This window comes from Mustela erminea, chromosome 2, assembly GCF_009829155.1.
Source record: "Mustela erminea isolate mMusErm1 chromosome 2, mMusErm1.Pri, whole genome shotgun sequence".
NCBI lineage: Eukaryota > Metazoa > Chordata > Mammalia > Carnivora > Mustelidae > Mustela > Mustela erminea.
This window is the reverse complement of record NC_045615.1, coordinates 117,851,559-117,866,052: the sequence shown is the minus strand read 5'-3', so window position 1 is coordinate 117,866,052 and position 14,494 is coordinate 117,851,559. Positions and strand designations below refer to the sequence as shown.

Below are 14,494 nucleotides of genomic sequence, written 5' to 3'. Positions count from 1 at the left end.
CAGCATTTCTAGTGAAGGGAACAGCAGAAATGAAAGGAAAGAGAGAGGAAAATTCTGGATGAGTCTGGAAAATTTTAAGCCACTAGTTTGCCTTCAGGTAAGAAGGGAGTAACAGATAACAAGAGCAAAAAGGTGCTGCTCTATGGAACTTTGAATGGCAGGTCATACACTTTTTACTGAATTTATGTGGCAGGGGGGAGCTATCGATAGTTTGAGGAGAGGGTAGTGACATGACAGAGCTGGGTTCTGAGATGGCTAACTAGATGGCAAAGAGAAGGGAGAGTCTGAAAGGGCATGCTGGGTCAGAATCTGGGTGAAAAAGAGCTGAGCATTTGAACTGGAGATGTGGCATAAGCTAGTTGAGTTGTTTTTTTTCTACTTCTGTCATATAGTAGTTGATACGTATGAAGTGATATGTAATACATATATATATATAGGTTCTCAGGCATAAGGATAAAATGAACATCTGTAGCCCTATGTGAGAAAATGAACAGGGCGCCTGGGTGGCTCAGTTGGTTAAGCGACTGCCTTCAGGCGACTCAGGTCGTGATCTTGGAATCCCAGGATCGAGTCCCGAATCAGGCACCCAACTCCATGGGGAGTCTGCTTCTCCCTCTGTCCTTATCCTCACTCATGCTCTCTCTCACTGTCTCTCTCTCTCAGATAAATAAATAAAATATTAAAAAAAAAAGAAAATAAACAGTTGAAACCCCCTGCATTTCCCTCCCAAATTAAACCCATCCCACCCTTTGTCCCCAGAACTAAGCATCACCCTGAACCTTGTTGTTGATATCCCTTTGCTTTCTTTATAGTCTTGTTCTATGTGGATTTATTCTTAAGCAGTAAAGTTCTTTGGCTTGTGTCTGAGCTTTCTATTATTAGAATCATATTACATATAGTTCAACTGCCTTTTCAAAAAACCTAACATTATGTTCCTGAGATTCTTATCCCTTGTTGCATGTATCTGTGGGCCATTCCTTTTTATTTGTCATTGACCATGCTTTACTTATCAGTTCTTATTTTAACACATTTGCGTTTCCCATTTTTTGTTGTTTTTAAGAACAATGTGGCCATGAACATTTTTTTAGGTATACCATGACATACGTAGGAAAAGTATCTCTAGAATATAAACTTAGGAGTGAGGTCACTGGGCAGGCACCTTATAAGATACTGTTCACCTTTATAAGATAATGCTGGCTGCTTTCCCAAAGGATTTTACCAATTTACTCACCCGCCAACAATGTATACATTTTTGTTTCTCCATATCCTTGCCAATCTTGGTGCTGATGCTAAGTATTAAGTTTCAGTCTGGGATTCAAAGCCTTTTTTCTATCAATAGGAAGAAACATCTAGTATCCATTATAATGACAAAATCCTCGTCAAAATATATCTGAGGCAAAGTGCTTCTGTTTCCTCCCATTCTCCAAGTCTGAAGCCCACCCTGAGGTTAAATAGGAAATATAGGGATGTTGGCCTCCCCACACCATGATGGGGCTTTTTTGGTACCATCTATTCTGCTGTAATAGAACTAAATCATCCATCAATGTCCCAAGTCCATCCCCCTTTTTCATTTTCTGTGAGTGAATTCATTCTGGACGTTATTTTCAAATTACATGTGTCAGTTTGATGAGCTTCTGCTTTTCTGTGTTGTTCCAAGATTTATACGGGATAGTTTAAAAGAGGAGCATGATTGAGAAAAGTGCTTTTTGCTGTATAGGCATAATACGGAAGATACTATTGTCATGCCTCAGGCTGTCCTCGGACACCAGAAGTCAGTGAAGGAGAGGCTGGCTGTCATGTTTCATTTCTCTGCCTTCCCCCATGTGTGTTTTATCTGTGAGCTATGTGTTTTATTGTCCTTTGTCTTAAATATGCCCCAAATATTTAACCCAGGAGGTTAGCCAGATTAGGGTGGGCTTGAAGCAAGACAAGTAGGCATGCCAATTTCCAGTTGAAAGAGATTCACCTTTCTGCAGGAGACCAGGGGTCCTGCGTTCCACGGGGATCCCAGGATTTTTTTTTTTTTTTCTATCTTTTCAGTTCAAGCTGCTTCATGCATTGGCAGAGAAAAGCACAAAGAAAATCATATAATTGTTTGGGAAGCTGCTCAGAGGTACTCGGATTCACAATTCACAGCAAGCAGCCCAAGGATTGATTATTAAGATGTATCATTATAAAATTCTCTATGTGTATATGCTGAGGCAGAACTGGAAGGATAACAAATATGTCCCTAAATGTGTTCTTTACCATAAATCCCCTCCTCTCCACGTCCACCCGCCACCCCCGTCCCTGCCAGAATGACTGCCTGGGGTACAACTTCACTTTAGTGCCTTGGAAATAAAGCTTGAAGCTCTGGTGAGCTTCCTAAGCCTTGAGGAAATTCATGGAAAGGACAGTACAGCTTTGTGGCTTATCTTTGGGCTTCCTGCCCACAGTTAAGTGCTGTGTACGTGTTTGTTCCATGAATATAAATATAGAAATATCTGTAATTGATACTTCTGGGCACTCTCTGTTGAAACACAATTAAATAAGAACAAATCACTGGGAGCCTAAATGTGGGTAGGATTTCTGCAGAGGTGTCATTTCTCAGAAGTCTTAATAAGCTGAGAAAGTCTGGCCTTGAGAGTTCTCACCTTCCCCTGTGGATGGTGGCAGTGTGGGAGTGCACGGCATTGGAGAATTGCTTCTGCAGCAGGGAAGACAGAGGTGGATTTCCCTTCAGTGCTTCTGTTGACATTGATGTTTCATAGACATCTCTTTCTGAGGGAATTCCGTGTTTCCTCAAAGGAAATGCTTGGGAAATTCTATGACATTTCCTCTTGGCTTATACAATAATTGGACAGTGGAAGTCTTCCTATGAAACTCGCCCCCCTTCCCCTCCCCACCTCCAAAGTAACTTTGGAGAGACGGATCTTGTCTTTGTAAAGTTTGTCCTAGTGACTTAGTTCTTCTGGGAAGTGTCAGCCTCATGTGCTCGCACACTCTAATCGTCTGCCCGACTGCTGTCAAAGAAAACGTCATTTTGATTACATTTTAATAATGTGAGCCATATCCCATTCAGCTACAGTAGCAAAGGGACCTGGCCCGACATGTGACCTTGAGTTGGCAAGTCTACCCCCTCTCCTTCCTGTACCCATTCCTGGGGAAGACAAGCACTGGTTCCAAAGAAATGCGAGATTGTAAGACCTTGGGAATGGGTCCCTGTCGTAGAGTGATGGAGACTTTTGACCAGGCCTCTTTTATACGCCCTCCATCTGGGGTCTGTTCTGAAGATTCTTGTCACAACACGTGATTTTTGCCAGCTGTGTAAGAAAACGCCTGGGCATCTTTTGTGTTGTTCTTACGGCTGCCGTTGTGGGCTTGTTATCTGGCTTGCAGTGCAGGGGACAGCTGCCCAGCCAGCTTTGTCTTTCTTTAGCATGAGTCATGGCTAATTGGTCCACAGCCTTGGGTGTCTGGGAAGCCGAATCAGCTCCCTCAGCAGTTACGTGGCCCATGACCTGCACTGTATCCAGTTGAAGGTCTCACCGTCCTAATTTGATGCCCAGTCACCTCTCTCTGTCCCTAGGCAATGGGCCATCAGAAGCTGCTTTAACAGTGTAAAGAACAGGATTTCAGAATCAGCTCTCCTAATTTCCCCAGCCCTACCAGAAGCCAGTTTTGGGGTGGAGATACAGTCAAGAAAGAGTTAACATCAGCTCCTGAGAATGCCAAAGAAGCTTTAGGAACAATGATACCTGGTCAAAATAAAATGTCACTCATAACCTGGGTGACACAAAGAAAATGGAGGAAATCATAGAAGTAAAAAGAAAAAAAATAAAATGACTCAATTTTCACTATCTAGAGGAAAGTACTATGAGGATTTTGATAGACAATTTTTAGGTTTTATTTTTCTCTGCCTATATGCACCTGCATGAGCTTGTGAAGGTGTGCGCTCGGTTTTATATCTGTGTTACAAAAACGGAACCGCTCTGTTTCTCATCCTGCTCTCTTTTTTTTTTTAACTGAATGGAAAATTTTGCATAAACATCTTTCTGTGTTTTTGAGTTCTCTTCTACAACATCATTTTTAATCGCCTCATCTGAATGTGGTTGCACTCTGGGGTAATTTAACTACTCACTGATTTTCAGATACTTAAGTTGCTTCCCGTGTTTTTTGTTCATATAAACAGCTCTGCCGTGAACTCTGTTGTCACTGAATCTTTGTGCACGTTTCTTGCTTCTTTAGAATAAACCTTCACAAGGGAGAACTGTTGGCTAAATGATGTGTGGATTCCTAAGTCTTCCTTCATTTAACGGTTGGAGTCACCTGCCCTCCCACAAGCATTGGCCATAGGAATATGTCCGTTTCCCCCAAACCCTTGCTTTTACCCTGTCTTGTGAATCTTGTGCCAGTCTTTCAGCAGATCAACAGTCCTCCGTCATTGTTTTGCCATCATTCACTACTAGCATTATCAAACATTTATTTTTTTCTCTGTGTGTTTGGTCATTGGTATCAAGCCCCTTGTAAACTCCCTCCCCTCTGCCAAACTTCTAATGCATCACAAAAGCTCAGCTCTAATTAAGCTTGCTCAGAATCCCAAGCCCCAGGAAGCCTTTCACAAAACAGCGACCCGAACGAACGCACAAGGCTTTTTCTAAATGCCACTTATCTCTTCTAAGCTGGGATGGAAGGATTCAAGGACAGGAGGCAATAGACAACCCAGCCCAGCCAGCATGCCACACACCGTTCGGCCAGTAGAGGTAGCTGTTGCATCAACTAGCTCTCCAACCTTATCAGTGAGTTCAGCCTTTAAGATAGAAAATAAATCAGTGCAGGCAGTATTTTTAACAACAGTATTTATTTTAAAACACACACACACAACAAACTCATGATTTTGTGGCTTAAAAAAAAATTGCTTATTTTGTGCCCTCTTATGCTTGAATATAAAGCTCTCCGTGAATATTAGTAAGAGCCACTGTATGAAATTTATTATTAATCATCTATTTTTAGGCACGAAGCTTTGCTGTATTATGTTTTAGCAGCAGAAACTGGAATTGAAGTGTCACAGACAAATTTAGCACACATCTGTGAGGAGAGGCCAGTAAGTAAATGTATTCTTCTTGGAGTGGAAGCTCTAAGGTTAAGGATGATGAATTGTGTTTTATGAAGGCAAAATCAGTCACTTGGCTGAAATATATTAATGAATTAACTTTTTCTCCCCCTCCATCCCCTTAGGACCTGGCCGAGAGATACTTGGGTGTTAATTGTGTTTGGAGATACTATAATTTCTCTGTTTTTCAAATCGGTGCTCCTTCATTTGGTATGTATAGAAAAATGGGTGCTAAATTGAAGCATTGGAAGCTTTTAATCTTTAGTAACAGGGAAGAGATAACGGCTTTGTGTGAAGTATGATATTTCTAAACAATTAGGAAGGAGTGTGAAAAATCTCTACTATTAAGATCATGAGTCAACTGCTGTCAGCCTCCAGCAATGTACTTCTCCTCCTCTGTTGTCCACTGAATGCTTGAACCCACCATTTCTTCAGAGCTGGTGAGAGTTCAAAAGAGGAAGCTATTCTGGAGAGATCTCCTGGGCCAGTCATTAGTGTTTTGCCCTCAGATACATCCCTGTCTTCCTCTGCTCTGCTCTGTATGAGAGGCTGATCCCAAGGAGCTACAGTTCCTAGACTCCTGTGTTCTTGGGCGTCTCATTGGTTTCAGCCAATGGGAGGTGCCAGCAGGAGATTGCTGGGTGGGAGAAAATGAGAAGTCCCAGTATTTCTCCCCTTCTCTCTACTTTGGGCTGTGTCTCCTGCAATGGCTGTACACCCAAGTTTCCAGTTCCTGCCTGACAGTCTTGAAATCTTTTGAACTACTTGGCATAGATTCTATTTTTCTGACTAGACACTGAGTGATATATACACCATTAGGCAAAACTTTTTTCAAGGGAAAAAAATAAAACATATGGCTTAAACAGAATAAAGAAATGCCCATCAGTCATAAGACTCAGGCAACAAAATTTCAGATGTCAAATAAAGTGCCCCAAACAATCTTGGCCAGTTGGACTGTCAGATTGCAGACTGGGATTTTCGCAGACCCATTTGGGAGAGCTGCCCAACAAAGCAAGAAAATGTGTCTAGAAATGGTGGCGCTCCGCACAAAAGGTTTTCGTTCCCCCACTTCCTGACATACCAAGGAAACAATGATGATGTGTGTTCAGGTCCTGGTAGGAAAAATTCTCAGTCATGCGACTGGGCCAACCCTTTAAAACATTGGTCTCAAATAAAACCACTTCACAAATGGGCCTGTGCTTTCTGTCCTGCAGCATATTTGAAAATGGGAGACCTTTACTACTATGGCCACCAAAACCAGTCCCAAGACCTTGAGTTGTCCGTGCAGATGTACGCTCAGGCAGCCCTGGATGGAGACTCACAGGTAACCCACAGAAAGGAGCACTGGGTGATGTCTGTTTGTGAGGATGCAAGACCTGGCTGGGGTCCTCCCAAGCCCTCCCGTCTTCATCTGCTTCCCTGTTCACAAAGTCATTTCTCACCCATTCCCACAGGACATGAACCCTAATAGGGAACCTTTATGGAGCACTTGCTATGGTTGCCACACCATTTTCATAACCATCTCATGAAGGTGGAGATGACTATGACCACGTTATAGTTATAATGGAGCATAGCAAGACTACAATCAGATGATAAATTGCTCAAGGCCAACCAATCAGGTAGCACGCAAAGCAGCCTGATCCTAAAGCCATGTCTGCTGGCTCCATGTCCAGGAGTCTTTCTACAAGATCCCATCAAACTAACTCACTCCATAGAAACTGAAGAAATAGGAAGTGTGGTCCAAATGACAAGTGATTTGCCCATAGAGTTGGACCAACACTTCAGTGATAGGAAGTTGCTCTTGGTGACTTTTGTCAGGGAGGGGGGGTGTTCTTATTTTAGAGGATTTTTAAATGTCTAGAAAATTGCAAAAGGAGTACAGGGAGTTGCTATATACAAGTCACCCAGCTTCCCTGAATGTGACTATCTTGCATATAACCACAATACCATTATCAAACTAAGAAGTCAGTCTTGCTTCAGTACCGTTAGGTATACTTGAGGCTTTCCCCTGGATTTCACTCATTTTTTCACTAATGTTCTTTTTCTGTTCCAGGATCCCATCCAGGCTCCTACATCACATTTAGTTGTCCTATTTCTTTAGTCTTCTTCAATCGATAATAATGCTTCAGTCTTTGTTTGTCTTCTATGACCTTGATACTTTGAAAGAACACTGTTTGGGTATGATGTAGACTGTGCCTTAATTTGGCTGTCTTCTGCTGCCTCATGCATGGAATGAAGTTATGCCTTCTGAGCAAGGAAAGCACAGAAGTGATGTGTCCTTGGTGTATCATATGAGCCACATGACGTTAGTATGTCTGATTACTGGTGTGGCTTGGTTAAGTTAGCTTTGGCTGGGTTTCTCCCTTGTAAAGTTAACATTTTCCTTTCTAATTTATATATACCCTAGGGAAATCGCTTGCAACTCTGCATGTATTCTGTTTCTCCTCAAATTTCTGTCCACTAGTTTTAGCATCCTTTAGTAGCTCTTGCTCGCAACGATCATTGGTGTGGTGAGCGATGATGACCCTGTTCCCTCTCTCTGACACTTGCTAATCAGAATGCTCCTGTGAGAATCTCAGGGGCATTTTCACAATGGAAGTCACAATGGTTGATGCCTCCTTTTAATTAATTAATTAATTAATTTATTTGGCAGAGAGAGTGAGAGAGCACAAGCAAGGGGAGGGGCACAGGGAGAGGGAGAAGCAGACTCCTCACTGAGCAGGGAGCCCAATACCTCCAACCCAGGCCCCTGGGATTATAACCTGAGCCAAAGGCAGAAGCTTAATTGAGCCACCCAGGTGCTCCATGCTTGATGTCTTCTTAGATACCAGGTTTCTGGTGTTGTGCTTCAGGGTTTGATTACAGAGCAAAGGTTGGAATCTCATCCATATCTTAGTTTTTGTTTGTTTGTTTGTTTTTGTTTTTTAAGGAGGTACGATATCTGAGTGTTTCTTTACTTGGGTTAAACACCCATGTCTTTACCACTTCATTGCTATTCCTACCCGGCAAGTCACTGAATCACCGAGTTGGTGTTTTCTCATTTGGAAACTGGGGTTAATAATAGTATTTAGCTCATAGGGATGAGGATTGAATGTTATTAGACATTCAGCACTGAGTACACTCAATGGACATGACCCTTCCTATAATTATTTCTTCTGGAATGAAATCAGAGTTGATGCTAAAAGGACTCGGTAGAGAGCCAACCTTTCTTCAATGGTATCTGTTGGCATTCAAATTTAGGGGACCGATTTTATTTTCAATTCTGATGTTTATTTTTTGGACAAACAATGTTATGCAAACATTAAAATGCAATTTTAGAGGAAAATAAAAATTAAAGGATGCAGCCCATTTCCATGGTGGGGGCTTTACTCCCTCCTGTCTTCCCATCCCCCTCCAGCTGCTGTCTACAAGCAAGCATGTCTCTGTAATGTTAACAACAGTGTCTGTGCCCCTTAAGAAATGCATCTCTTTTCTCATATTGCAGAGATGTGTGCATTTTACTGCATAGTCTCTGTAATTATTGATTATTCTTAGCCTCTGCCCCATATTTTGTTGTGCGCATGGCTGTAATTTATTAAGCTTTATCTTATTGGTGGACGTTTATTCTCATTTGCTAATTTATTCATTGATTTAGCACCTATTTATTCAGTCCTGCCATGTCTTAGACACTTCTTAGTGGTGGGGATGGGAGAGAAAAAGATAGACAATATTCTTGCCTTTGGGATTTATAGTCTATTAAGGAAGACGCAGAGGCCTTTTCCTGTTGTTTTACAAAGCTATCGAGTGCTTTAGTGGACACGTTCGTACCTCCATCTTTTATCTCTATTTGAATAATTTCTTTATAATCTGAGGGCTTGTATGACTGAGTCAATCAGTCGAAGTTGTCTCATGGTTACATAATGATAGCATATGGCTGATGTGCTTTCTGGAAGGGTTTTCCAAGGAATACCTTACAAAGCAGTGGTTGAGTGTGAGAAGAGAACTGAAATCTTGTCAGCATGGGGTGTTTTCATGACTTCACTTTTAATTATTCTAGGGAAATAATTATAAGTTGATAACTTCCTTATTGTTTTATGTCGCATCGGTTTGATTACTGGTGGCAATGCACATTTTTACATAGACTTTATGATCATTTACTCATGATATATGTGGATTCTCTATTCATGTTCTTTTCCTATTTATCTACTGGAGGTTTGATAATTTTATTTTTTTTAAAGATTTTATGTATTTATTTGGGAGAGAGAAAGAGCAGAGTAAAAGGGAGAGCAGGAGCAGGGGAAGTGGCAGAGGGAGAGGGAGAAACAGACTGCCCTCTGAGCAGGGAGCCTGATGCAGGGATCAATCCCAGGACCCCGGGATCATGACCTGAGCCAAAGGCAGACGCTTAACCGACTGAGCCACCAAAGCATCCCTGATACTGGGGGTTTTTTTCCCCATTTAAATCATAATTAGTTTTTTATACATTTTCCCAGTAGATAATAAAGCTTAAGCTATTACATTGTACACAAATATTCCCCTAGTCTATTTTCCCATTTATTTTAATTTTGCTATTTTTCCAAGAGGCATTAAAATCATAAAAGTGATTTTTTTCTTTTCTTCTAATATCTCAAATTTAAGAGTATGTTCCTTTTAAAGAGTGGAGAAAGAGTCTATTTTCTCCGTGTTTGTAAGTGTGTGTTTTGTGTACATCTCAAAGATTCAACACTTTCATCTATTCAGAGGTTATTTGACAGAATAATGAAGGTAAAGATTTGAGGCTCTGGACCCTGTCTGCTTGCATCTGAATTCCAGCTCTTGCCCCTGTCCAGCTGTATTACCTTGGGCAATGTCCTTAACCTCTCTGTGCCCCAGCATCCCACCTATAAAATAGGCTAATAGTACCTATCTCAATTTGCTGTTATGAGCATTAGGTAAATAAACAAGTATATATATATATATATATATATATATATATATATATATATATATATAAACTGTGCCTCACATATAGCATCACTCAGAAAATGTTAGCTGCTGTTATGTTTTCATGATTATTGCATAGGATGGTAATGAGAGGCCTGGTATATAGAACCTGTTGGAGGTGATTTTCACTGAGATCCTTGTCTATGGCAACTGAAATGAAAGGTCAAAGGGAGGATATAAGTCATTAAAACATGACCATGAATTCTTTGAAGGGCAACAGTCCCATTTCACTTGTAAATCCCTAGTGGTAAGTAACACATCATTTTTGTTGATTTCTCTGTCCGGCCACATGCTCCGTTCCTGATGGACTGTGCCTCTCCCCAGACAGAGTAGCAGCTCCCATTCTTAATGTCAGGCTCTTAATTCTGTTGGTTTTTTACATTAGATCTGCACAGCCCATTAAAGCAGGTTCTACCTCAGAGGGTAGAGAACAAGGTGTATAACAGGAAGAGGTAGGGAGTTGTATCTTAGTGGAGCTGTGCCAAGAGGAGAGTGAGAAGTTTTCCACACTGGCCTGGGAGAGCAGAGACAAACCCTTGTATGTGACTTTGTGCAAGAGATTCTCTATTTTAGAATGCCAGTCAGGAGAACATTCTGTTCAATTTCTGACACGCTGATGGTATCCCAGAGCGTAATCTGTAAGTGATAGACATTGCCTTCAACTTGGTATTCTGGTTTGTTGATGACACAAGGGCACATTTTCCAGGGAGTTCTGTCTTGAGAGAGTGAGCAGGAAAGGACAGATTCCCCTGGTTGACTGGCTTCTGAGCAGATGGGACACAGCATCTTCTGAAAGCCTCCCGGTTCTCCTGCAAATAAATTTCTCAGATGCATATATTTAGGGAAACAATCCATCAATGAAGATGACAAAACCATCTGGCTTGAGGGACTTTAAAAAAAAAAAAAACCCAAAACAACAACCAGAGGTTGTAAAAGTTTACATTCTGATGAAGGGTGTGTGTCTGGGGTTTATTATAAGGAGTTGATGAGTTTGGTTTGTGGCTTGTTTTCAGGGTTTCTTTAACCTGGCTCTGCTCATTGAGGAAGGTGCTATAATCCCACACCATATTTTGGATTTCTTGGAAATTGACCCAACTATCCATTCTAATAACATCTCTATCCTCCAGGAACTGTACGAAAGGTGAGTCTGGAGCCTTCTTTAATGCTGTGGAATCTGGGGGAACCCAAGTGGGTGGTGTTCGCTTCTTGGTTAAAGTCAGTTTCTCTCATTACATAACACCAGTTGTTATGAAAAGGGCTCAGGATTTGTTCTGATTCGAGAATACTCAGCTGGACCCAAACTATTTCCCTTTTTTAGCATCTGAGGCTTACTGTACAGAATGTGCTTGATCGGAAGTTAAAGTGCTGACCAAGGTTTCCCACCAGAATGGAAAGAATAATGTGTCTGATTAGACCGTGCCTTTCTGCAAGATAGGGAAGGGTTCTGATGTCCGCACTTTGGACCAGCACTCAAGCAGGAGTATTGCTCTGGCGGCTCCATGTCGGGGTCCTCCTTGACCCACTAGCTTTTTATTAAGGACAGGACTGATCTTTTCCAGCCAGGAGCCTGGAATATCAGGGTGGTCCCCAACCCTTTAGAATGGGCTTCATGTCTCTGTTTTTTCACCTCAAGCGTGCCTATTTTCCCAAAGCAGGAGGGGAAGATTGAGGATCTGACAACACAGGTCATGGGCGATGCCCCCAAGGTTTGCCGATCCCTCCAGATTCCCTGTCTTTTTGTCTGCAGGTGCTGGAACCAGAGCAGCGAGGAGTCCTTCAGCCCCTGTTCCCTGGCCTGGCTTTATCTTCATCTGCGGCTCATCTGGGGCGCCGTCCTGCGCTCTGCCCTGGTAGGTGCCATCTCCCCCAGCCCTGCCCTCGAGGTCCCTGCCCTTCAGCAGCCATCTGACTCGTGCTTCGGATTCTGCAGATCTACTTTCTGGGGACCTTCCTACTGTCTGTACTGATCGCCTGGACCATGCAGTATTTCCAGTCTGTTTCAGGTAAAAATTTCTAAGAAGCTGGGGCAAGATAAAAATGGAGGGATTCTTTTTCCCTAACCACCCCACCCTCAAAAAAAAAAAAAAAAGAGAGAGAAAGAGATGATCTCCCTCCTCATGCCTTTGACCATGCTATTTCCTTTCGTTAGATGGGTCCTTCATGGCGTGGTGGGCTTCCCCAGGGGGTACCATCATCTCTGGCTGATGGAAGGTCCCAATTACTGTTATATTTGTCAAAGTAAGCAAGGATTTTTTCTTAATAAGAAGCTTTATAAATTGAACAAAAAATGTCTTCTCCCATTGAAAATACATCCAGCATCAATATCCTACGTCTATTGCCCTAAAACCCAGCTTCTGAAGCCCCCTCCAGCAGGATTTCTTCCTATGTATTCCAGTCAAGGAATCAAATATGTGGGATGATAAAGAAGCCCTCACAAAGAGTAAAAGTACCCAGCCATGTGGATTCAGAAGGAGGGGCTGAGGAGGAAGATGAAGTGACAGTTAGTTTAGTGTGATTTCCGCCGGTCACTGTTATTTTTCCAAGCTCATGTAGGGCCGTCGTTAAAGAGATGGACACCCACCGTAGCTTGGAGTAGCGGGCTTGGAGTCCAGGCTCTGCTGGTCATTAGTGGTGTGATTTACGGTGAGTTATTTCATCTTCCCGATTTCCCAATTTTCCAAGAGTAGAATTAGGTAATAATAGTTGCTATTTCCCAGGGATGTTCGAAGGCTTCGGTGAAAAACACACATGATGGTTACCAAAGTGACTACTGCAGGTAGTCTTGGCCATTGTATTTACCTGGCGTATAAAACCCTCTGAGCAGATGTGAACTCATGTTTGTCACCCCTATCAGGACATACGATGGTGGAAGGCTTTAGTGCATCATGTGGGATATCTCACACTTAGTAGGTGCTCAAAGTTGCAAACCTCAGTCAGTGGAGAATTAGAATTAGGACTGGACATGGCATTGGAACACGCGCTCAGCCCCTATCCGTGTAGCAGATAATGAAAAGCGAAAGGAGTGCGTCTCGCCACAGATTTGACGGTGGGAAGGAAGTCTCTGTTGCAAGAGGCTAGCGCAGAATCATTTCCCTCTGATTTACCTGAGGAGGTTAACAAGGAGCCATCAAAACTTGGCCAGATTTGATGCCCCGTCATATGCTGGCTTATAAATTTTCCTCCTGCAAATTCTGTCCCGTCCCTAAATTTGTTGCCAGGTAGAGCACATTTATTTTGCATCTTGTCAGTGTTTTCCATTTCAAATTATCTTTGTCATTTTTACTCTGTAGAAATATTGTTATGATTATTACAAATGCAATTCCGTTAGAGGAGCTGAAAATTGTCTTTATGATTTTATGCCAGCTGGTAGCCATGAAAATTCATGGGCTGGTGGAATTGCTTTTATCAGAAGCCATCTCTTTTTCCTGTCTTCCTGTCTGCATTATCAGTCTCTCCACATTCTCGCCTCCCTGTCCCTCCTACCCTTTGATAATTCTTTTTCCCCTTTGCTGAGTATCCTTTGCTCTTTCTCACGTTTTCTTCATTTTTTGAAAACCCGTTCACTTCCTGTGCATGCCTCCCTCCGTGTTGCTGGCCTTAGACAAGTCTGGACAGGTTCTTAAAGTTAAGTTAATTCTATGCCCTTCATTTTACACGTAAAGAGACTGAGGCCAAACACATGAAGGGGTCTGCCCCAAATCACAAAATGATGTCCAAGAAAGGACAGAGGGCAGCGGGATTTCAAACTTTTTCAGACTCGTGATACAGTTGACCCTTCAGCAACTGGGGTTGGGAGGGGGGTAGCTAAGGGCACCAATCTACCCTGCGGCTAAAATTCTGCGTGTAACTTTGACTCCCCTGAAACTACACTACTGACTCCTGTTGACCAGAAGCCTCACCAAGAACATAAACAGTCGGTGAATACATATTCTGTCTGTTATACATATTACATTCTATATTTTTACATTAAAGTAAGTTAGAGAAGAGAATTCGTTGTTCAGAAAATCAGAAGGAGGGGAAAGTCCATTCAAGGTGCTGTCCTATGTTTATTAACAATAACACCATAAAACAACAAAACATAACACACAAAAACAAAAAACTTGTGTAAGTGGATCCATCCGGCACAAACCTGAGTTATTCAAGGGTCAACAGTATTTTAAAACAGCGGTTACCATTCTGTCTCTGACCTTTGTTCCTTGTATAAAAAATATTTCGTAGCACATTTCTGGGACCTTGAAATGAATGATAATTATCCTGCCTACCACAACACATATTTTTAAAAGTAGCACCCTAACAGCAATATAAAGGAGAAATAAAAAGAAATGAATTATAATAAAATGACACATATTTCAGTATGTAAATTCTAGTCCCATACTTCTTTACTATAATGTGCACATGAATCACCCCAGGAACTTGTCTAATGTGGATTCTGATTCAGTG

General features: G+C 42.0%; 1 protein-coding gene across 2 annotated transcripts in view; it reads left to right on the top strand.

The window, feature by feature from the left end:
• SEL1L3 (SEL1L family member 3) overlaps positions 1 to 14,494 on the top strand; it is a 113,202-nt gene that overhangs the window by 77,994 nt on the left and 20,714 nt on the right. For both annotated transcript variants that reach the window (XM_032334024.1, XM_032334023.1), the window contains exons 18-23: positions 4,993 to 5,083; positions 5,218 to 5,302; positions 6,307 to 6,416; positions 11,068 to 11,195; positions 11,802 to 11,904; positions 11,985 to 12,057. In XM_032334024.1, coding sequence (XP_032189915.1) covers positions 4,993 to 5,083; positions 5,218 to 5,302; positions 6,307 to 6,416; positions 11,068 to 11,195; positions 11,802 to 11,904; positions 11,985 to 12,057 — 590 coding nt within the window. The remainder of the gene's footprint in view (positions 1 to 4,992; positions 5,084 to 5,217; positions 5,303 to 6,306; positions 6,417 to 11,067; positions 11,196 to 11,801; positions 11,905 to 11,984; positions 12,058 to 14,494) is intronic.